Genomic DNA, 24,946 nt, shown 5'->3' with positions numbered 1-24,946 from the left:
CGTATCATCTAGGCTTTACACAGTACGATATCGCATGCGATGCCGGATGTGCGTCACTTTCAATTTGACCCCACCGACATCGCACCTGCGATGTCGTAGTGTGCAAAGCCCGCCTTACAGATTGGTGCAATCTCTGAAGCTTACAACGACATAAGAAGTCTAAACAACTAGTTGTGATGTCACAGTAGTGTAGATGACTGAAACACACTTTAATCTCACAGTAGTGTACATGACTGAAATCTACCTGTGGTCTCACATGAGGTTACCTGACTGAAACCCACCAGTGAAGTCACATTAGGTTACCTGACTAAAACCCACCTGTGATATCACAGTAGGTTACCATCCACGTGATGTTACAGTAGCTTAACTCACAGAAACCCACCTGTGATGTCATATTAGGTTACCTGACTGAAACCCACCTGTGATGTCACATTAGGGTCCCTGACTGAAACCCAACAGAGGTTTCACATTAGTTTACCTGACTGAAATCCACAGTCGGTTACTTGATTGAAACTCACCTGTGATGTCAAAAGTAGCTTTCCTCATTGAAACCCTATTGTGATGTGACTAGAGATAAGCAAACCCATGGAAGTTTGGTTCAGTGGGTTCAGCCGAACTCTAGATAAAGTTCAGTTTGTGACCCGGACTTGACTTGATCCTCATTGGAAGTCACTAATTGAGCAGTTCGGGTCTCTGTCCACTTGCAGACAGCTAAAAACAGAACACGTTCGTGGGAGGGTGAGTGGGATGTTTCCTTTTTTTATTGGAGCACGCTACATCGGATCACGCTGTTGTTACCCACAGAGTGAGCCGTTCAAACACTGCAAGCGGCTTGCACTAAGCTGAGCACCGAGTGTACCTGATGATTGCTCAAGTGGTCAACATATGAAAAGCACCTGAACTCAAAACTATGGGGGTTTTTTTGTAAAGTCTTTGTTTGGTGGAGCACTGAACCTCGGATTCACTTATCTTTAGAGATGACCATTACCTGCCAGGAAGATAGATGTTGCTTACCAGACTGAAACCCACTGGTGATGTCCAGTTGTTATCTGATTAAACACACTAATGTCACGGCAGCGTATATTAACTTAATAATACTCATGATATCACAGAAGCTAAAAAATGTTTACCTGACTACCACTTTCTTGTAATTTCATAGAAGGACATCATAACTTCATAGCTCTTCTGTAAATCCCTAAATTCTGTGCCAATCCGCTGTTACTTGTGAAAGAACAGACAGGTACAAGTGGAATATATAGTAAAAGTGGTAACTGGGATGTACATATGACATATTCATCAATAATCTTTTCTGGTTTTATATTTCACTCCAGCACTACACTTGCTGAGTTTCATGGTTGTAATTGCAATTAGTAGTATACGGTACCTGCGCATTTATAGAGGGCAATTCATTTTAAGAATAATTTTGTCATATAAGTAAATATAAAATACCCAAAATACAGTGATTTCCAGGCTATGATTGACAGAATTACCATTCCTATCACACTGTAAACGACAAATATAATAAAGCCACCAAGACAAGTATAACGTTCAGTTTTAATGAGCACGGTCCATACATGTACATGAATCCATAGTAAAAGCTGAATTCGCAATGACAGAACAATAAATTAAATTATTAAAAATGGAATAATCTATTTCACAAATCAATTAGTGATACCAATAAATAAAACACAGCTATAAATATATCTATCCTCACCCTAACAGTATGGTCTGAATAAAATAAAAGAGAAGATAGGTAGAACTACCGTATGTTGAACTGTGTGTGTGCGCCACAAGCAGACAAGATACCGCTCTGCAATACGTTGCCTGCCCGGCCAGCGCTGCATGGAGTTATATTTACAATATGGCGCGAAACATATGGGATTACATACATCTCTAGTAACATATATTGTAGGTAATATAGATAAATAATCTCTCATATTTTGGTCAAATTGATTGTAAATTTGAGATATCACAGTCACAGAACAAGCAGCTTACTGGATTAACTATTTCATTAGATATATTATGTATTTATGTGGATGATAATATACCAGCATAAGGTTAGACAGAATCTGCCACAAAAATTACTTTCTTTAAATGAGGACATTCATAAGGTAAAAGGTTTATTAGCAACCCCATTACTCCTCTCACTTGAGCATAAGGGTACTTTCCCATGATCAGGACAAGCTGCGTTCTATACGCAGTGTGTCTTTTCTTGCAGAGATGAGAGTGTTCTTAGTGGAAGAACGCAGCGTCCGTGCCCACAATCAGGGTTCCGGGTGCAGCAGATTCCCGCCAAGAGCACTCATGTCTCCGCAATCATAAATTGACATGATACGGCTCAGAAAGCCGTGCCGCTTGTCAATTTACGCTGCGGAAAAAAGAAGCACAGTGGGCAGTAGATTTCTATAAATCCCATCCACTGTGCTTGTGCTGAACAACGCAGAGTTTTGGAAGCAGGGAGAACACACTGCATCCCAAACACTGCTGTTCCTGATAATGGGCACCGACTCTAAGGGTGATGTGCCATCAGTTCATGCCGCAACACCAAGTTGATTGACATTTGTGTGTGGGAATCTGCCTCACTGGCTGAGCTGCGGGAAATCCTTGCATGAGGACATACACAGAAAGCGGGCAGTGTCCAAAAATATGGGATCCCCTTCCTGTTTACCAGCTAATTTATCAAAAGTGAACGACTCATAATAAAGCTCCTGACTATGACTTAGTCAATATTTGATATAAAATATCAAAATCCATCAATAATTTCGAACGTTGGTGCCTTATTTTATTTTTTTAATTGCGATATGGGCTCCTTGGTCAACTGTGCAGTCTGGTATGGTATGTCTGACCCTGATTACCTTATGGTACATCATTCTAGGGCAAAATACCATTGATATAACTACGTCATGAAACAAGGTACATTTTCTTGCTTCTCTTAGAAAAAAAAAGTCCTTAGGCATCTATCCAAGGTTGTATAAGACTGCATGCATGAATTTTTATGGGTGCCCTAATACTGCTTTATATTGAAGCAATTCTTTATAGATGCATTTGGAATCATTATATACAAATGTTAGGTTGTAAAGCATCTTTCTTGTCATAAAGGCCTTCGTATCTCATTAGAATTTAGTAAATGTTTATAAAATATAAAGGTCGATTAAAATCTAGGTGCATAAACAACTGACATTAGTGTGGAGATTCAGTGCCAAGAGACTTTTTAACCTTTGTCTGGTACCATGGGGTCAATATAACTCCCACGCAGATTGGTACAACTAGTGATTTTTTTTAATGGTACCAAACAAGGGTTACATTTTGGGATATTATTGGATACTACATAAGTTGCGTAATCTTTATATACATGAACAGAGCAGGCAAATGCATTTAATGAATGGAGTCTTCAACATTTCTCTGGTATCTGAATGGAAACACTTCTCCCTGTGCTCCATCACTTAGATGGAAGCCCTGCAGGGCCAGATCAGCCAAAGGTCCAATTTCCCTGTCAGGTAGTTGATCCTTGTAAAATTCATTGTGACATGGTTAACAAACAGCTACAGACCTCATCAATCAAAGCCTAATGCCTGGAAATGTCTGTGAGCAGGTCACCGGTAGACTCGGTAACGGGAATGACACTTGTACAGCCTTTTACTTCTAATTAGTTAATGCGCAGTTTAGCAAGACGAATGATATCCAAAACCTGCACTGATATAGAATAAAATATCCAAGGATAAAATATACAATTAAAAAAAACAACCTCTATCAATAATAGAGTATAATGTAGCTAATTTTTTATACACATCATTATAGATGGCCTGTCACTTGCCATAAATATATAATTATTTTTCAATCTAATAAAAATGCTACTGTTCTCCCCTAGCATGGTTGCTCCTTTACTCCTACATCCCTCCATTCCTGAGAAATGGCCCACTCTTCCTTGTATGTAAATCCAGATTAGTTAACCAAGGGGGCTAAGGCACAAGAGTGCTGATTGTTAATTCAGGACAGGGATCTAAGGAACGGACCTCACCTGTCTGAGTTCACTGCACTGAACCACCAATGACAGCGACTTAAGGCCGCTTTACACGCCACAACATCGCTAACGTGATGTCGTTGGGGTCACGGAATTCGTGACGCACATCCGGCCTCGTTAGCGACGTTTATGCATGTGACACGTACAAGCGACCGCTAATGAGCAAAAATACTCACCTCGTTGCTCGTTGACATGCTGTCCAGTTCCCAAATATCATTGCTGCTGCAGGTACGATGTTGTTCGTCATTCCTGCGGCAGCACACATCGCTATGTGTGACGCCGCAGGAACGAGGAACCTCACCTTACCTGCGGCCGCCGGCAATGAGGAAGAAAGGAGGTGGGCGGGATGTTACGTCCCGCTGATTTCCGCCCCTCCGCTTCTATTGGGCGGCCGCTTAGTGATGTCTCTGTGACGCCGAACGAACCGCCCCCTTAGAAAGGAGGCAGTTTGCCGGTAACAGCGACGTAGCTAGGCAGGTAAGTAGTGTGACGGGTCCGAGCGATGTTGTGCGCCACGGGCAGCGATTTTCCCGTGACGCACAACCGGTGGGGGTGGGTACACACGCTAGCGATATAGGTAACGATATCACAGCGCGTAAAGCACCCTTTAGGCTGAAATGTTGGTTTTGATTCCAGTTACAAAATCAGTGCTCTGGCTTATGTATCCCTTTGAATACCCCTCTTAAAGGAATAAAAGTTTGTCTTCTTTTTTTTGCATCCAACTTGAGTGTACAGTGTCTTATCTGACAGTCAAGGAGGCATGGAACTCTTCTTTTGTGGATCACGGTAACAAGACTAGATTTACATAAAGGGCACAAAAAGGAAGCAGGGACCATATTTCAGGAACAGTAAGATGCAGGATGAAACAAACAGAAGAGATTAAATTACATTGACAACCTCTTATAAAATCAGGTGGTCCACCATGTAAAATAAAAATAATATATACTCCCCTCCTGCATTGGCGGTGGTCTCCCATGACATTTTTATGATACGTGAACCTTTCAGCCAATCAGTGGTCACTTTTTGATTGCAGTACTCTCACTTCCCTAGGACGAACCTTGGACAAGTGGGAGAAGTGAGAGCCCAGCAGCCCAATAGTGGCCGCTGATTGGCTCCGGGGGCTCACATGGCATAACAATGTCACAAGAGCTGGAACAACACTATTGCAGGAAGTGAGTATATGTTATTTTTATTTTACAAGAAAATCTACTTAAAAGGGGGGGAATAGGTAGTAAATAGGAACTTTAATGCAGATCAGCAAATCCCATTTTTTTAAGTGGGCACCCCAATGATCAAGTGTGGAGCAGCCAGTGCCCTACCTGATTAATGAGGATATTAATTTCTTACAGTTCCTGTGGATAGTAGCACTATTTGCCGTTACACCATTATCACACATTTCGTATAGAATATGAATTTGTCCATGTGAAAATGCACATACTCAAGTTTTAAAAAATAAATTAAAGAAATATATATTTTCCAGTTCAGCATTTTTGCTGATAAAATTTGGTCCTTGGCAAAACAGAGATATTAAGTGGCAGTGCTGAGAATTTTATTGTGCTTCTGTTTTTGTGCTATTGATAAGTTTATATTTTTCATTTTCTTACCAATAATATGTACTATGTACTTAGCAATTTCATGTAAAGAACTTAAATTATGGGACATAAACTGTCATGAAATTATACTAAACAGATCATTTAAAACTCTTGAGAGATGTATGGCCATATGCTGTGACCCTTGCACTATGATCACACTGAGCTTTTAGAGACAGAATAATTTGACAAGTTTTCAAGAAGAATCCAATTTGTAGGTTTTGAAATGTGTTTTTCTTCCACATGGTGTTTTGTAGCCTTTTGACATCTTATTTTTCAAATGTGTAGGTAGAGTATTCAAAGCATATTTGAAGTGGTTTTTGATGTGGATTTTAAATCCTGCTCAAAAAAAGTCTTTGTGATCAAACACATAGATTATCCTCTTACACTACTGCTAACTGATATATGCATGCACCCAATAGTATTATGGCAGGAATATGGCAGAGAATGACTAGTTTGATTGGAACTCTAGTCACTCTCATTGACAAGAATTACATTTGAAACCAGAAGTTTACATACACGATCTTAAAAAGTCCACAATTCTCTTCCTGAGACCTTTGCTGATTTATTTTGACTTTTCCATGATGCTACAAAAAAAGAAGCAGTATGTATCAGATGTGCATTAAACATACATCCATAGTTGTGTCTAGAATTAACTCAGATGTTGTCATAGATGTTGTCATTGAACCTATCACAAGCTTCCAAAGACATGACATCATCATATGGGCTGTCCCATATTGGTTAAAGGCATAGTACTCTTAAGGCCCCATCACACACAGAGATAAATCTTTGGCAGATCTGTGGTTGCAGTGAAATCATGGATATATTGTTCCATTTGTACACAGCCAAAAACCTGGCACTGATTGTCCACAATTTCACTGCAACCACAGATCTGCTGCAGATTTATCTCTGTGTGTGACAGGGCCTTTAGTATATGTAAACTTTTGACTTTGCAGAAAGTAATAAAAATGCTTTAAAACATTCTCTCATTATTCTGGCATTTGGTAAATCTAAATCATTTTGGTAATTTTAATTGACCTAAAGCGGGAAAGGTTAAAGCGGGCTTTACACGCTACTATATATCTAACGAGATGTCGGTGGGGTCACGTCGTAAGTGATGCACATCCGGCATCGCTAATGATATCGTAGCGTGTGACAGCTATGAACGAGCAGAAATACTCACCTTCTCGTTCATCGCTGACACGTCGCTCATTTTCTAAAAATCACACGTCCTGTTGTTCATCGTACCCGGGGCAGCACACATCGCACCGTGTGACACCCCGGGAACGATGAACACAGCTTACTTGTGGCCACCGGCAATGCTGAAGGAAGGAGGTGGGCGGGATGTTTATGTCCCGCTCATCTCCGCCCCTCCGCTTCTATTGGCCGGCCGCTTTGTGACATCGCTGTGACGCCGAACGTCCCTCTCCCTTCAGGAAGTGGATGTTTGCCGCCCACAGCGAGGTCGTTTGAAAGGTAAGTACGTGTGACTGGTGGTTACAGCACTGTGCGACACGGGCAACAAACTGCCCGTGCCGCACAAACGATGGGGGCGGGTGCGATCGCAAATGCCATCGCACAATCAATTGCAGCGTGTAAAGCAGGCTTTATTCTGATTTCATGTCAGAGAGTGAGAAAAATATACACATGTTTTAGATAGTGTATGTAAACTTTTGTTTTCAATTGTTCGTGCATGAAATTTAACCATGAGAATTATATAAATGTTCAAGTGAAAATCTAAAAAACTGTATAGTTAAAAAGTATATAAGAAATTGATACAATTGAGCAATAATTGGTTAAGAGTAGAGATGGATGAGCACTAAAATGTTTGGGTGCTCGGTCCTCGAGTCGAGCAGGTCAGACGCTCTGAAAGGGCTCAACTCGGGTAATGAGTATAATGGGAGTCAATGGTTGGGCAGTTTGTCTCTCTGCCCACATACAGCCAGCTATATACAGAGCATTTCTGGGGTGAGGGATGGGGTGGGTTTTTTGGGGTTTTTTTTCACACTACATCTAAAAATGTTGCTTTAACCCCAGTGAGAGCCATTCAGAGACTGTGAATGGCTCTCCCTCAGGTACCAGCACACATCATGCAGTGAAACAAACCTGTTCTTTGTGGTCATTGTTTCACAGGCAAAGCATCCAAGCACTGGCGATACTTAGCCAGGCTCTGTGAGTACCCGGGCACCCCGATTGTCGATCAAGTAACAAGCAATACCGAGCACGCGCTCTCATCACTAGTTAGGAGACTTTTGATTCAGAGCCTAGATTTAAAGAAATAAGATTCCAGAGAACTGATTATGATGCGAGTGGTTGTATAAATAGACTGCTGATGAAAATTTAAGGGTACTACCACATGGATCAAATATGCTGGAAATCTTTCATCTGGATTTTTCAGAAAGCATTGTGGATGAAACGTCTGCAGAGTTTATTTACTGTTGCTGCGGGTTTATGCTCAGGGTATTTTTCATAGATTTCACCATTTGTGATGCAGTCTATGGTAACTGTGGAGAAACACAATCCACACAATTTAATGCAGACCTTATCGCTGCAGACTTCTCGTGGCAGATTTCTATTAGACATTATTACTATGCATGAATAAGCCACGACAAAAAAAAACATTTCTACGAATTGAGCTATGTAGACATCAGTGGTAGAATTGGAACAAATGAATTTGCAGGACCCGGTCCATCTGCCACTTCAGATGCTTGGCAGGAGCCCTGAGGATAGACTCTTACCTGATGGCATCCACAGTTTCTCTTTGAATTAGCAAGCCAATCTAGCTAATGAAGAGAAGAGCAGTGGATGCTGGACGGTAGGAGGTGGGTCTCAAGGTCTCCATCCAATGGACAAAGGTCACTGTGCCTTCTGCTGGACCGAGTCCTACAAATCAATTCACACCAACTCTAATCAGTTTCAAGAAAAAAAAATCATACAAGTTTTTCAGTAGAAATTTCACTTCTGAATCCTGTTCTTACATTATTGGATATGCATCAGACATAAAATACAGATACATGACCAATTATTCAAAGTGATTGGTTTTCTCCTAAGTTTTTAGTTCTAAACTAACTTTTGTCTGAAGGACAATGGAAATTTGTAATGGAGGGAAGCAAGATTTATATATTTTAGATGGTGAGTATTTATGTGTACATTATCACCCAGAACCTTTTTTCGGACCATAGCACAGTTATTTGGGAAATGAACTATGTTCTAAGAAACTCTAGCATTACTAAGAGACCCTTAAAAAGATTTCTACCCATAACCTCCTACAAAATAAAAATCCACTATAGATGACTTTTCACTGAGACAAAAAGCTATAAATGCAACGCTCATATGATATATAAGTTTAGAATATATAAGTAATACAGAAGTGAATTGGCTAAATTTGTATCTTCGCAAGATGCTTGAGCTGTGAAAACTGTGGATGGATTGAGTTCTCAGTGAGTGGTGGAATTCACATCAACACAAGTCTTAGAGAGGTCTGGTATCAATAGAACATCTTCAGACACTCTGGGTCCATTATTACGGGATCTTAATAGTTTATATCTATGTTAGATTTCACATCAGGACAAGTTCTCGGGTCTCAGGTAGTCGAAGAGATATAAGGCCTCCACCAACGAGGGCAGTGGATGCTATGAGAATTGGAACCACCTTTGTTATGCCAACAAAAGATGCAAAAATCGAGTTTCCAAAAATGGCTGCCAATTTGCACAGGCCGTTCAGGATTCCAAATGCAGTTGCCCTGTTAATGATAAATGAGATGGTTTAATCAACACCTCTATGATCAGAATTCCATATTGTCAAACTGATGAAATTAAGTAACAGAGGCCAAATTCCTTTTGATTCAGTGTTTGAGTTCTGATGTTATAGTATTTAGATAAGTTATCAATTCCTTAGCTTACCAAATAGTTATGGCAATGGAAGTAAATGCATAAAACTCAGCATCAGTAAAACCTACTGAGACTTTAAAAATAATGATGAACAAACCCTACCATGCTGAGGTGTGTAACATGCTGAGGTGCTCGTAACAAGCAGTTTGATGCTAGAACGGGCTCGACTCATTTATAGAGTATATTGGAAGTCAATGGGGAACGCAAACATTTTTCAGGAAAATCTTCCGGAAAAATGCTCGAGTTCCCTATTAACTTCCATTATAGTTGATAAATCAGTAGAGCCCATCCAAGTGTCCCACCTGCTCATCACGAGTACCAAGCACCCGAGCATGGTTGTGCTTGCTCATCACAGTTTAAAACCCCTTATGACAAGGCAAGACTTTCACAAGTCATATCCTATCGCATAGAGTCCTCTGATGGGCATTGGCCATTTAGCATAGAATATAATTTTTTAGCAGGAATCAGCGCTGATTTAATCAAAGTGTGTCCTATAATTTAATGTTGTTAGGAGGGCACATTACAAAGTTATGGGTCAGTTTTTTTATCTCCATTATACTGTGATTACGTTTGTGTTGGTTTATAAAGGATGGTGTTCACAATATGCTTAATTCTATGTGTTTTTATATTATATGCCATATATAGAATTTAATAATATGTCAATGCCTATATGTTTACTTCATACCAATTTCCATATAATGTTCATGCTTGTGGATCAATCATTAGTTTAGACCTGAACATACAACATTCTGATACCTTTTACTTGTAGGATAAAGCTCCACCGTTATAACATCCAGGGCATTCCATGCCGCTATACTGGTACCACAGAACAGGCACTGCCACCCAATCATTGCAGATTCACTGTTACCAAAGAACAGGAAGAAACAGCAAACTGCAGATATCAGCATGGAGCCAGCTGGAAGAGAACACAAGATGGAAGGTTACACATAAGAGGAAAATGTACCAAAGTTTGTTGCTCATTTATCACATTTCCTTTATTTTTGTCCTGTGGAAAGCACCAATAAGTTTCCTAAACTTACAAATCAATTATATTAGTTTTGTTCTTTACTTTTTCTGGCTAATTGTGTTTTAAAAAAATGAAATGTATGTATTGCAAGCACCAAAGTTGAGAACATGTTGGTGAAGATAAATGTGGGCGGTAGATTTAGAGTCGGCAGTTTTTACCACATTTTTAAACAGTAGTAGATCACTTTCTGAATTCTGAGCCTCCGATGTACAGTAATGCTGAGTTCAGATGTACTGTAATCAACCATCTGTTAGAATGGATCCTGCAGAGATCCATTAAGAAAAAAAATTCTGCCGGATCCATTTTTTTTAAACATTGGAGTCGATGGAGGACGAATCCGTTAAGAAAGAAAAATAAGAAAACAATAGATCTGTTACAAATACAAGTAAAATGAATGGCTAAATAGCAATCTGTTAATGTTATTAGTTGCACTACATCAGGTACACCAGCACGTGAGACCTAGTCCAACCTCGCCCATTCCTGTCATAAGCAGCTCACTGTCTAAAGACTATGTATATGCAAACATCTAAGATCACTGATTGTGTCACAACTGCTGCACCCAGTAAACTAAGTGATATATCATTGGAGTCAGGATCTCTTTTCCTAACCTACCTTAATCTGTTAATGGATCCATCCTCCATAGACTCCAATGGTAAAAAAAAAAAACGATTCGGGAGACATCACTTATTTAACGCGGACAAAAAAAATTGTGTCTGCAGAGCTATTTTCCCAATTGATCACTACAGGAAGGATCCATTTTAACGGATCATTACAGAACATGTGAACTCAGCCTAAGAGGTCACTCTACTTTACATTCAATGCTGTTCTTTTGAGTAGTAGAGCATTCATTGAGCCATGCTTAACACCAGATCTATGATGTTGCTGGGATCTCATATGGGTTCACGTTATGTTTCTGCTCAACATCCATGGCCTTTTCAGAGGTTCAAACAAAACCCTCAACACAACCATTCAGTATAATTAGACAAATTGAGTTCAAGGTCTCCATTGGAGGTTCGGTATGAATCCCATTTTCAGGGTCATGGACGTAAAGCACAAACATAATGTATACCCAGCCTAAAGCTGGGTTCACACATAGCGACAGCGACAACGACATCGCTGTTATGTCACCATTTTCTGTGACGCAACAGCGACCTTGTAAGTCGCTGTTATGATCGCTGCTTAGCTGTCAAACACAGCAGAAGCAGCAGCGATCATAATGACACACGTCGCTGTGCTACATGTGCAGAGAGCAGGGAGCCGCGCTTAGCGCTGACTCCCTGCACTCCTAGCTACAGTACACATTGGGTTAATTACCCGATGTGTACTGCAGCTACATGTGCAGAGAGCAGGGAGCCGTGCTTAGCGCTGGCTCCCTGCTCTCCTAGCTACAGTACACATCGGGTTAATTACCCGATATGTACTGCAGCTACATGTGCAGAGAGCAGGGAGCCGGCACTGGCAGCGAGAGCGGCGGTTGCTGGTAACGAAGGTAAATATCGGGTAACCAGGGAAAGGTCTTCCCTTGGTTACCCGATGTTTACCGTGATTACAGTTTACCGCAGCTGCCAGATGCCGGCTCCTTCTCCCTGCTCACTTCATTTCGTCGCTCTCTCGCTGTCACACACAGCGATGTGTGCATCACAGCGGGAGAGCGACGACCAAAAAATGAAGCTGGACATTCAGCAACGACCGGCGACCTCACAGCAGGGGCCAGGTCGTTGCTGGATGTCACACACAGCGACAGCGACGGGACGTCGCTGCAACGACACAGAAAATGGTGACGTAGCAGCGACGTCGTTGTCGTCGTCGCTGTGTGTGACACCACCTTAACACTGTTCATCCTGAATCTTCCTTGTCTACATAAGATTTAGAATTAATGTGACATTTACACTGTAACAGAACAACATATGGGACATAATGCAGAACATATTAGAGTGGGTTGTTGTTCTTCATGATCTGTGCTAAGTTGTGAGGAAACCCCTATTGACATGTTAATGGATGGTATACCATTTGGGGTCATCTGCAATCAATTTTGAGTCACTCTTGTTACTTTTCCTAGGCACAATTCGTTCTTTGCTCCATAATAACTTCATCTTGGACACTCACCTATCATTCTTATCCTTCCAATTTTATCCATCAGGAGAGCTGAAATGATATTTCCAGGCAGCACAGACAGGCTCCCCAAAAAACTGACCAGGTAAATCAGGAAATCATTATCTTCTTCAAAGTCAATATCGCAGTCTTCTTTATGATTAGAGAACGTGCTGTTTACTAATGTGCAATCAATGAATCTGTGCTCGTGAAGATCTGTATAACAAACATACAGACAGTCGTGAGCATGAAGGACGTCAGATATAAACAGTTAATTATTATAGGACTCGCAAACAGGCATCTCCGCTAATTTTGAATTCAAGTGGACGTTTGTGATCTGCCACCTCTTCAGCGAGCTTACCATGAGGGAATAGGTTTAAAAAGGAATTGCTTGTAAATCATGAAACCTTCAGATCTTTTTGAAAAATATGTCCTTATAGCAAAAGGACTGGTTTTAAGCAACATGTGGCCCTGTGCAAAAGGTTAAAGTGGGGCCCCAAATGCTAACGTATTGCAACATCCCACACAAACATTTAGGTTGCATTTACATGGGTTGATTTCATACCTTTAACACTAGAAGTCCCAGAAATTTCGAGCTCCCCCTGAAGTCCCGAAAGAGGGTCAAATGACATACAATAAACTGAATAGAACTAACTAGAAACTAAATGGCTAAACTCAATGGAAAACAACAATCTCCTGTGGTGCGACAGTAATGGCCTTAATTACAGAACAAAAGACGGTTATTATAGGAAGTTAGCTAAAATCCTTCAGGTCATTCGACCCGTCTCTGGGTTCCAAAGGTAGAAATGTTAAATGACCCCTCTCTGGGACTTCTAGTGTTAAATAAGTGCAGTGCATGACACACACACAATGCAATACACACACGGGCACACACAATGCATTATACAAACACAATGCATTACAAACACAATTCATGATACACACAGTGGATAACACACAATGCATGACAAATACAATGCAGGAAACATACACATACACACACTGCATGATACACACACAATGCATTACACACACACTATACATGACACACACACAATGCATCACACAAACAAAATATATGCATGACTTACTGAAACAAACAATATAGAATACTTACCAGTCTGTCTCCTCTTCTTCATTTTTTCAAGACTCCCGCATGGCACAGGAGTTGTGGTGACATCATGGTCACATGACTGCAATGTCACCAAGGGTCCTTCTACAATCTCAACATTGGAAACTACAATAATAATGCATAACTATTATTATCAATGTAGTTTCTGCTTTAAGAGCTTGGGGCCCCTAACAGAGTGAGGGTCCTCGGCAATTGCTTAGTTTGTCCCCCTATCACCAGCCCTGCAAGATGAATAGTTAAAGGGCTAATACCATGTAACAGTGTTAAAGGATATCATTAGAATGTACTACAGGGAGATTTAAGGGGGCTTTACACGGTACGATATCGTTAATGTTTTATCGTCGGGGTCACGTTGTTAGTGACGCACATCCGGCGTCATTAACGATATCGCAGTGTGTGACACTGACCAGTGACCTTAAGCGACCTCAAAAATGGTGAAAATCGTTCACCATGGAGAGGTCGTCCCAAACTCAAAAATCGGTAAGGGTTGTTTATCCATGTTGTTCATCGCTCATGCAGCAGCATACATTGCTGTGTGTGACACCGCAAGAGCGAGGACCGTCTCCTTACCTGCCGCCAGCCACAATGTGGAAGGAAGGAGGTGGGCGGGATATTACGTCCTGCTCATCTCCGCCCCTCCGCTTTGATTGGCTGGCCGCTTAGTGACGTTGCGGTGACGTCGCTGTGATGCCGAACGTCCCTCCCCCTTGAAGGAGGGATTGTTCGGGAGTCACAGCGCCGACGCCGACCAGGTAAGTGCGTGTGACGCTGCCGTAGCGATAATGTTCACTACGGCAGCGATCACAAACAATCGCATGCGCGACGGGGGCGGGTACTTACACGCTCGATATCGCTAGAAATTGCTAGCGATATCGCTACCGTGTAAAGCCCCCTTTACTCTCTACTTTACCCCCACAGATTGCTGTAACTTCTAAAAGAGATGGTTGACCGTACTGAATTTTGGACTGCACATGCTTTGGTTCATGAAAAAAGTGAGAATGCAATGAACCTCAGCAACAGCAAAGAGAAACATCCTCATGCTGCATGGTCTCACTGACTTGTTGCCCTGCCAGTTGTCTCCACTATGAGATAGGCTATGTGCGCACAGTGCGTTTTTCGCGGCGTTTTTGCGCGTTTTTCGGGTGCATTTTTGGCCTCAAAACTGCAGGACTTTGCTTCCCCAGCAAAGTCTATGAGTTTTCATTTTTGCTGTCCGCACACATCTGTTTTTTTTACCTGCGTTTTTGAGTTAAAAAAAAAATGGACATGTCAGTTCTTTCCTGCGTTTTTCTGCGTTTTCCCCCCATGCAATGCATTGGAAAAACGCAGCAAAATGCAGAGATCAAAAACGCAGCAAAACGCAGCCAAAAATGCACCAAATCGCGGCAAAAACGCATGCGTTTTTTGATGCGTTTTTTCGACTCAGGTGCGTTTTTGTGCGTTTTTAGCAGCCAAAAACGCACAAAAACGCAGCGTCAAAAAGACGCAGTGTGTGAACCTAGCCATAGACTTGCTGCACGCCTTTCTGCACGTCATTAGTCTATGTTTGTTGCTTGCATTTCACTCCTGATGAATTCCTTCTTTATTTGTTAAGAATCTACAGTTGCAGTTTGGAAGAGCATGTTTTCATTTTGAAAATTTATTGGAAAACTGAGTCCTTAAAGAGGAACCAAAGTGAATTTCTAAAGAAGTTTGGAGGTTGAAATCTAACATCCAAACCATGTATTCTGTCATTGCTAAATAAGCTAGAAAGTACAGGAACATTACGGGATAGGCATGATGGAGGATGTCTAAAAATGTCTGAGGAATTTCAAATTCAACTCAACACGTGAAACAGGGCCTTCTGGCATCTCCACATAAATTGTTGGACAGGCTTTCTTAGGAGAAAGGCATATCTTATTCCACATGTCAACGAGCAGCCAAGAGAGATCATGTTCGCCCGTACATAGTCACTGTTGTTCAGGAACTGGAAGGGCCTGATTAATTGAAAAAAATGTATTGCTGTCAGACCTTTACAGATAAAAAATAACACATACTGGATTATACGTGATACATTGATAAAGCCTAGTTTCACTTATATGGCTACATCAATTCACAAAACACCCATATTTGCGCAGCTGACAATGCACATCCACTTCAGTAGACTCCGCTTCATAAAGGAAAAGTTGGTGTTTGGTGTGCCATTTAAAAACAGTGCAAAATTGGCCCCATATTTTTCGAAGCAAGAGTGGTTTGGTACATTGAAATGTTCCAAACCTTCATTAGTCAGCTGTACGATGAAGAACGTAGAATGGGCTACTTCCAACAGAATGGTGCAATATGGCGGTTATCAGCATGACAGAGATTAAAGCTTTCTTTGATGACAGAGTAATCACCAATGGACACCAAGATTGCCTGATTTAACTCTGCTTGATTTTTTTTCCTTTGGGACCATTTGAAAGGTAAGGTGTACAGTAGCAAGCCACAAACATTACAGGCACGCATAAAGAACATACAGTGAGAAAAACAGGCTATGTTCCCAGATGTCCTGCGGAATGTATTCAACAATATAGAATGGCGCATGCAGGCGTACTTGGATGCGAATGGTGGACATTGTCAACAGCTGCTTTAAATCATTAGTTTCTCATGAACCAAAGTATGTACAGTCCAATATTCAGTATGGGAATTGAGCGGTGACGTATTAGTTTGTTTATTTTTTAACCTTTATCTGACCCTTTGTGTTTTAGCAAAACGCCAGCCAGCCACCATCTTGCAAAATTTGCACAGAGCGAATTACAAAAATATATACATTCTGGAAAATATAGATTTTTGTGTGAAATTTGCGTAGAATTCAATTCCACTGAAATAAATGTGCTCAACTCTAAAGGCTGCTTTACACGGTACGACCGATTGTTCAATTTCACAATCGATCGTACCCGCCCCCGTCCTTTTTGCGTCACGTGCAAATTGCTGCCTGAGGCGCACAAAGTCGGTAACCCCCCGTCACACGTACTTACCTCCCGTCCGACCTCGCTGTGGGCGGCGAACGTCCACTTCCTGGAGTGGGAGAGACGTGCGGCGTCACAGCGTCGTCACACGGCCGCCGGCCAATAGAAGCGGAGGGGCGGAGATGAGTGGGACATAAACATCCCGCCCACCTCCTTCCTTCCACATAGCCAGCGAGAGCCGCGGGTCGCAGGTAAGCAATGTTCATCATTCCCGGGGTGTCACACGGAGCGGCGTGTGCTACCCCGGGAACGATGAACAATTCAATTAAACGATATTATGAAACCTAACAAGCAGTACATGACTCACGATTTGTGAGTGATACTGTGTCGCTAGGAGGTGTCACACAGACCGGCATCGCAATGTGCGTCACAAAAACCGTGACCCCGACGATCTATCGCAAGATAGATCTTCTGGTGTAAAGCAGCCTTAAGGGGTACTTTGCACATTGCGACATTGCTAGCATCGGCTAGCGATGCCGAGCGCAATAGCACCCGCCCCCGTCGCACATGCGATCTTGTGATAGCTGCCGTAGCAAACATTATCGCTACGGCAGCTTCATATGCACTTACCTGCCCTGCGACGTCGCTCTGGCCGGCAACCCGCCTCCTTCCTAAGGGGGCGGGTCGTGCGGCGTCACAGCGACGTCACACGGCAGTTGGCCAATTGAAGCGGAGGGGCGGAGATGAGCGAGACGTAAACATCCCGCCCACCTCCTTCCTTCCGCATAGCCATTGGAGTAAGGAGATGTTCCTCGCTCCTGCAGCTTCACACACAGCGATGTGTGCTGCCGCAGGAACGAGGAACAACATTGTATCTCCTATTGGTGCGACATTATGAAAATGACCGACGCTACACAGATCACGCTTTTGCAATCGTTTGTCGGTGCATCTAGGCTTTACACGTTGCGATGTCGTTACCGGCGCCGGATGTGCGCCACTTTCGATTTGACCCCGATGATATCGCAGTAGCGATGTCGCAGCATGCAAAGTACCCCTAATAGGTTCTCATGGCTTAATGAAAGGTTGTCTCGCTCCATAAATGTAATCGATATGTAATGGTCCCAGCTCTCTCTAGAATGGGGGTCTTAAGTTCCTGTTTCCAGCTGGTTTCTCACCATAGTGACAATAAGGTTTCATGGCATGAGCAGGCTCTCTCCACTAACTGCTATTTGAGTTCTGAATGCAGATGAGCACATTTGCTTGACTGTATCAGAACTTTCATAGTAGCATGGCCATGTCTCCTGTCACTGCAGGTATGGCACCAATCGGACTAATGGACCGCCCATTCTGGAGTTAGATACAGGTCAATTTCTCTTTCAGTAGATAGTTTGCCTGGGATTATGCTACAGATTTATCATGGATTTTATACTATGGATAATGGCTGCACATTCTCAGAAAATATTTTGAAAATCTGCAACATGCTTTGGTGTCACACATTGTACTATATTGTGCAAAATTTGCTTGCAAAACCACTGCGATTCCACCATGTCTGAATGTGGCTTAACAGATTTCTAAAAACAGTTCTGCGCACAAATCCCACTTTTATTGCCAAGTTCCAATTTCACCCTTCAGATCAGACATGTCATTTGTCTGTTCCGTTTTTGAGATCAGACAACAGAATAATGTCCACAACAGAATTATTACATAACTCTTTCCATGAGAGGAAGCAGAGAGACCCCATTAATTATTATAGAAAAAAATCCAGATCTCCAGCGTCCAAAATCCATGTTCATACAAAATTATTTAAAGTGTAAAAGACACCGGCCACCAGACAAACTACTGCTAGGCACAAAACCTTCTAAGTGGACACGTATCGGTGTTTGTGCCTAGCAGTAGTTTGTCTGGTGGCTGATGTCTTTTAGGCCGGAGTCACACTTGCGAGCGCCTCGTGTGTTTCTCGCACGAGTCTCTCATTACATCACCCGTCACAGCCGCACACTCTCCGGACAGGAGTGTCTTAGCTGCATAGAGATACATGCAACCGACCCGCTCCTGTCAGGAGAGTGTGAGGCCGTGACGGGTGATGCAATGAGAGACTCGCGAGAGAAACACGCGAGGCACTCGCAAGTGTGACTCCGGCCTAACACTTGAAATAAATTTGAATGAACATGGATTTTGGACGCTGGAGATCTGGATTTTTTTCTAGTCTACTTCATTGAAGCCTTGACCTGGGCGGCTTCGTGCACTGCGGAACAGGTGGAACTGGGACTGGTGAGCGAATTTCTCTATCCTATTTCAGTCATTAATTATTATGGTTCTGCCGGTGGTACTTTATGTTTCACATTTTAGAAAGGAAGTAAAAGTTATGCGTGTAGCGGAACTAGATGACCCCATAATGGATCTGTTTTGGATATTATTCCATTTGTGTTTATAAAACCATGATTGAATATCAATATAAAAATGCAAATGTGAACATAGCCTACAAGTCTAGTGTGAGCTATATGGCAGCTGCTGATTATTCAGTTCTGAGGAGGACTAATGAGGGACCCACCATGGAGATTGATGCGCCTGAGTTTTCTTTTAACTAAATTAGGTATTTTATCTTACCTGTGTTATGGAAATATGAAGATTTTATAGTGCAGTTTTTAAAGATGGTGCCCGTTGAAGTAACATCCTCAAAGTAGCATTCATCAAAGACGCAGTCCTCAAAAGTGACATATTTAAATTTCATCTTATAGAACCTTAAAAACCATTGAACATAACATAAAAGTTAATGGAAGGGAGCAGTATTTTCTGAAAGCCAAAATAATGCATTCAAATTACACATGTACAAATACAACACAATATGGTATAGTCTCACAGGATATAGTCTTTGTGATATTCTAACGTTTTCTTAAAGTATTTCCAGTTAGAGACATCAATGTTACGATTATATACTGCTTGAGCCATGGCATTCTGCCCTAGTGTCACTAGATGGCAGTGTAGATCAAGCAATACAAATGAAGGTGCTCTCGTACAATTATCCACCATGAGAATTCGGAGGAGACGTTTATGTTTTTATTGTATAATAATGACTGAAAATATACAATTCTGTAAATTATTTTGTTGCATATAAAGATGTTCTTATGATATGAGATCGCTAGTTTTCTATGCGCTGTTCCAGAGAATTTTATACAGGCATACCGCCCAACTTTTACAGAACAAAAAAAGGGCCAAACCGTGTGTTGCGCGTAGCAAATTTTGACCATCTTGCTTTTTGCGTCTGTAAGGTCATGTTCACACTTTGCATAAATACTGTGTTTTTTGTTTTCTGCAGGTGTCAGCACCCAGCAATGTAATGACAATGTCTCTGAATATTGCATTCCTGGTACATTTTTTATGCCTTTTTCCCCTTCTTGGGTGCTTTTTTTCAGATTTGAAGCAGCATTTTTTTATGTGTTTTTATAAAACATGTTTTCTTTTTAGGCTCCACATAAAAGCCTGTAGAGAAGAGAAAGCAACAAAACCGCAGAGTTCAGCAGAGTCATTGGACGCACAGTGGGCACATTTTTCACGAAATCAGATCCACTTTGCTTGGACAGGTAAACAGCAGAATTTAGTTGCAAAAAAAAGCAGCAGAAAAAAATGCAGCATTTACGCTACATATGAATATGGCCTAAAGCAGGCGTTACACGCTGCGACATTGCTACCGATATATTGTCGGGGTCACATCGTTAGTGACGCACATCCGGCGCCGGTAGTGACATCGCAGCATGTGACACAAATGAGTGACGATCAACGAGCGCAAAAATGTGCAAACTTTTTGCTCGTTGACACGTCGTTCATTTCCTTAATATCGGTGCTGCTGCAGGTACGATGTTGTTTGTCGTCCCTGCGGCAGCACACATCGCTGTGTGTGACGCCGGTGGAACAACGAAAATCTCCTTACCTGCATCCACCGGCAATGAAGAAGGAAGGAGGTGGGAGGGATGTTTTTCCTGCTCATCTCCGCCCCTCCTATTGGGCGGCCGCTTGGTGACGCCGCAGTGACGTCGCTATGACGCCGAACGCACCTCCCCCTTGAAGGAGGGAATGTTCGTCGGCCACAGTGACGTCGCACACAAGGTATGTGCGTTTGACGCTGCTGTAGCGATAATGTTTGCTACGGCAGCGATCACCAAATGTCGCACGAGCGACGGGGGCGGGTGCTATCGCTAGCGATGTCGCAGCGTGTAAAGCACCCCTAAGTGTCCATAAGTGGATGTGATTTCATGAAAAATCCTCCCACTCTGCCTCTAAAGACGCTGCTGAACTCTGCAGTCTTGGTGTGTTTTTGCCTGTAAGTTTCTACGTAGAGTCTGAAAAAAATACATCTAAAAAAAAATATTGTTTTATTTATACAGTAGAATCAGAGCTATTATCTAGTATCAAAAAAGCATTAAAAGCACTGCTTCACAGCTACACCAAAAACACACCAAATAATGGAGAATATGCCTAACAAATGCAGCAAACACACAATAATCAGAGAAAAGTATTACTCTGGCATGTAGTACAGACACATACAGAAAACATGCAGAAAAAAAACCTTACAAATGCAGGTAATTGCTCCATGTCTGAACACGACCTCAATTTTATTAGATTAATTTAAAATCTGGTATCCAAAAAAAACAAAAAAACAATAAATATTTTTGGGTAAGGTGCTCAGATTTCTTTTTTCAGAAGGGATTGGGCCAATAGCCCTCTTTCTTCCCCTACCTAACCGCAGAGGGAAGGATAGTGGCAATCTGGCCACCCGGAGCTAAGTACCAGTGTTTATCATGGATTTGCTGACTAATTTTGGTCTGTTTTTTCAGTGATATTGTTTGCATATATGGCGTTATAATATCTTAAGGCTTACTAATAGGCTTATATATCCATTTGTGTTCCTTTGATTATTTTCTTATATAAGGTAGCATTAGACTCTCATTTGTATTCTATATGTGCAAAAGCTGTGTGGCGCCCTGGACAAGCCAGGGGCCACACGTAACAACACACACACACCCCCACCCTCAGCAGTTCACAGCAGTCATCCCCAGTGAGACCTGATTTCTTCCTCGGGTTCAGACAGACACACCAGGTGGGCGGAGTCAGGCAGATGGGCACGCCCACCGAGGAGTTTAGCTGGCCTGAGGCAGGAAACAAGCCCAGACAAGTCCAGGCAGAGGAAGAGAGAGGAGGTCTGCAGAGAGGCAGACACAAACTGGGGCCTAGGTTGGAGCCTAGGGCCCTCGTGTAGCAGTCAGGCAGATGGTAGTGGCCGTCTGCGAGAGCCGGGAAGACAGTCTGGTGGAACCGTAGGTAGCCGGGGCTGGGCGGTGGCCCACCGGTACTGAACCGGGGAGCCAGCTGGAAACCGGAGCGCAGGAGGAGCGTACGGAAGGTGCAGGAAAGGACTTACATTACAACCTGGGGTCAGGGGGAAAACACCGCAGCCATCTGTGGGACCCGTCCATCCAGCCGTTTGTTTCATCAGAAACTCCGTGTGTGTTACTGGCTGAGTTAATACCACCGTGCCGTGCGGCACAGTGCTGCCCCCGTGACCCTGCACCTCGCCAGGCCCCGTAACCCGCCTGCAATCCACCCCTACCCCATCACCGGACAACCAACCCCCTACCCACAGAGGGGAGAACTAACATCCAGGCTGCTCCCTGTCATCGCTCCCGGGATCCCCGTCCAGAGCAGCGGTGGTGTCACCAATCTCACCACAACCGTGGGTGGCGTCACGGACAATCTCAAATCCCCACAATCAATCCCCACCCTTTTCACTCACGGGCGAGGAACGCCACTCGAGTCCCCGGGATCCGGCCCACCGCTCGAGCCACCACCGAGCAGCAGCCGCAGCAGCAGCGGCCGGACCCGAGCAGTGGGAAAGCGCCGCGTCCCCTCCTCCGCCCGCGACAGCCGCTTGATGACAGATTTGTACACTAAAAATTGCTGCTATTAAGAAAATCTGTCTTTTTGAGAGATCTGGGAGACTTATCTGCTGCTAAGAGAGAATTTGTTTACAGAAAACCTGAGGGTGCTAACTGCTATCTAAGTTGTTGCTATGAGAGTTTATGTTTACATGATAACCTATATATTTTGTTTGACAATAGGGACAGTATATTGATATTTGGTATATTTATTAGCAAAACATTGAAGCTATATATGACATTTTTTATCACTGAATATTTTTGTTCCCTGATTATTTATGCTATAAGAGATGTTCTTGTACGTCTAATTTTGGAGAATATATAAGATAATTACTGCCTCCAATAGACTAATAGGGGTTTGAATTTTTTCACTGACCCTTTAGGTTTTTGGTGTTTTGACTCACTTTTTTTTTAAGTTTTAACCCATGTGAGATCGGTATTTAATTAGCGTTAATTCCAGCACTCCCGTAATTCCCAGATTATGCACGATTAAGACTAGTGCAGGGGAAGAAGGGCAAGCCGTCGTTGAGTGGGGGTGCCATTCCGTATCCTTAGGGTGCCAACCTCCGCGGTTTGGTAGGGGAAGAAAGAGGGCTATTGGCCCAATCCCTACCGAGAGAAGAAATCTGAGCACCTTACCCAAAAATATTTATTGTTTTTTAGTTTTTTGGATACCAAATTTTAAATTAATCTAATAAAATTATTTTTAGGGGGGTTTTCTTGATGGTTTGTGCAATATATACTCCCTTTCAAGCTATTTCTAGTTGGTTTTTGCTGAGCACGACCTCAGCAATCCATTTGTATAGGTTTAATGGAGAGAAAAAATCAATCACGCAATTTTTTTACATAATTTACCAATCACCATAAATAATCTTATTACTGTACTGTGCAGGTTGTTACCATTACAGAGACACCTAATATACCCACGATATCTGCTGATTTGTTTATCATTATCTTTATTTTTTTATATATTTTTAAAGCACATTAAAAATGACATTATTGTGATTCTTTTTCATTATTTTTAAGTAATTTTACAGAAAGAAAAAAAATCTGACTTTTATTTTCCCTCTATAAAATCCTCCCAAATATGGCTTTAGCTACTGCCTGCAGTGATACATGATGTGGGTTTGATTCCTTGTGAGACCTGAGAGAATTGCTTATTTAATGATTGATTGCTCTTAGTGAGAGAAACAAACTTATAATTGTGTAGTTGTGATACCTTCTAATGGCTAACTAAAATAAAATGATGTTACAAAGCAAGCTTTCGAGACTTCTCTGGTCTCTTCATCAGGCATGGTATTACAAAATGTCCGAAGAACCACAAATTTATACACAAACAGAGCAGAGGGATGGCATGATAAAAGGAATTAAATAAGCAAACAATGAGCTTCGGATATTTTGTCATACCATGCCTGATGAAGAGACCTGAGATGTCTCGAAAGCTTGCCCTGTAACATCCTATTTCATTTTAGTTAGCCATTAAAAGGTATTGTGACGACACAGGCTTTTTCAATGTGTGTTGTGGGTTAAAATTTCTTACATTAGCCAGACATATTGTTCTCCTGTGTGTTAACTCATGCTTGCTAAGCTAATGTTTCTGCCAGGCCCCTCTGAGCATTCATTGTAATGTAGTTGTGTATTGCTAATCTAATGTATATTACCTCAGTGGCCATTGTCTAGTCTGTGGCTTGCAGACGTCATGTAAATATCCTCAGTCTTTCTGTCCACATCATTTAAATGAACATTATCTATGCAGCTTGAAATTCATCCAATAAGAGAAGCAACCTTGTACAACCAATCCAATAAGGGCACAGTATATCCTAAGGGAAGGCTATGGCTATAAAAAGGGACTTCTTGGAGTCACCAGAGTTTATGAATGTTGCATGATCCAGTCTAAGCTCTTAGGAGCTGGCTAGGGGATCAGAACCAATGCCTTGTGGACTCGGTCTAGGGACTTTGTCTCCGACTAGAGGATCATTTGGCTACATGGCTTCAATCTAGGGACTCCGATTCCGATTGGAGACCATAACCGCAGTCTAGGGATTTCAACTCCGGCTGCCAGGATTATATCATCATACCAGAGACTACTTAAGGAAGAAACCCAGGTTGGGACAATCCAGTCACCTGATTACAGACATTGCAGACCTCAGCCATCTTCCTAAATCTAGCGTTATTCCAGTCTCGGTGGGTGCCCGCTGAAAGCAGGGTGCTGCTGGATTGGAGTAAGTAGCCCTGGAAGCTCTGAGGCACAGACCTTCTAATCCCTGGTGAGCCAGTGAAAGGGTGAGACTCTGTTGCCTGTTACATTTGTGTGTTTTGCTGGTTATGTGTTATGTGCC

At 42.3% G+C, this 24,946-nt stretch overlaps 1 protein-coding gene across 2 annotated transcripts in view; it reads right to left on the bottom strand.

Moving 5' to 3' along the window:
• Positions 1 to 1,535: 1,535 nt before the first annotated feature.
• SV2B (synaptic vesicle glycoprotein 2B) overlaps positions 1,536 to 24,946 on the bottom strand; it is a 214,984-nt gene continuing 191,573 nt past the window's right edge. For both annotated transcript variants that reach the window (XM_075345964.1, XM_075345963.1), the window contains exons 10-13: positions 19,285 to 19,418; positions 12,634 to 12,834; positions 10,257 to 10,416; positions 1,536 to 9,352 (exon numbers count right to left, since the gene is read on the bottom strand). In XM_075345964.1, the coding sequence (XP_075202079.1) occupies positions 9,169 to 9,352; positions 10,257 to 10,416; positions 12,634 to 12,834; positions 19,285 to 19,418 (679 nt within the window). In that variant the 3' untranslated portion in view covers positions 1,536 to 9,168. The remainder of the gene's footprint in view (positions 9,353 to 10,256; positions 10,417 to 12,633; positions 12,835 to 19,284; positions 19,419 to 24,946) is intronic.

Source organism: Anomaloglossus baeobatrachus, chromosome 4 (genome assembly GCF_048569485.1).
Source record: "Anomaloglossus baeobatrachus isolate aAnoBae1 chromosome 4, aAnoBae1.hap1, whole genome shotgun sequence".
NCBI classification, from domain to species: domain Eukaryota; kingdom Metazoa; phylum Chordata; class Amphibia; order Anura; family Aromobatidae; genus Anomaloglossus; species Anomaloglossus baeobatrachus.
Note: the sequence above shows the minus strand (reverse complement) of the source record. Positions and strands in the feature narration are given on the sequence as shown.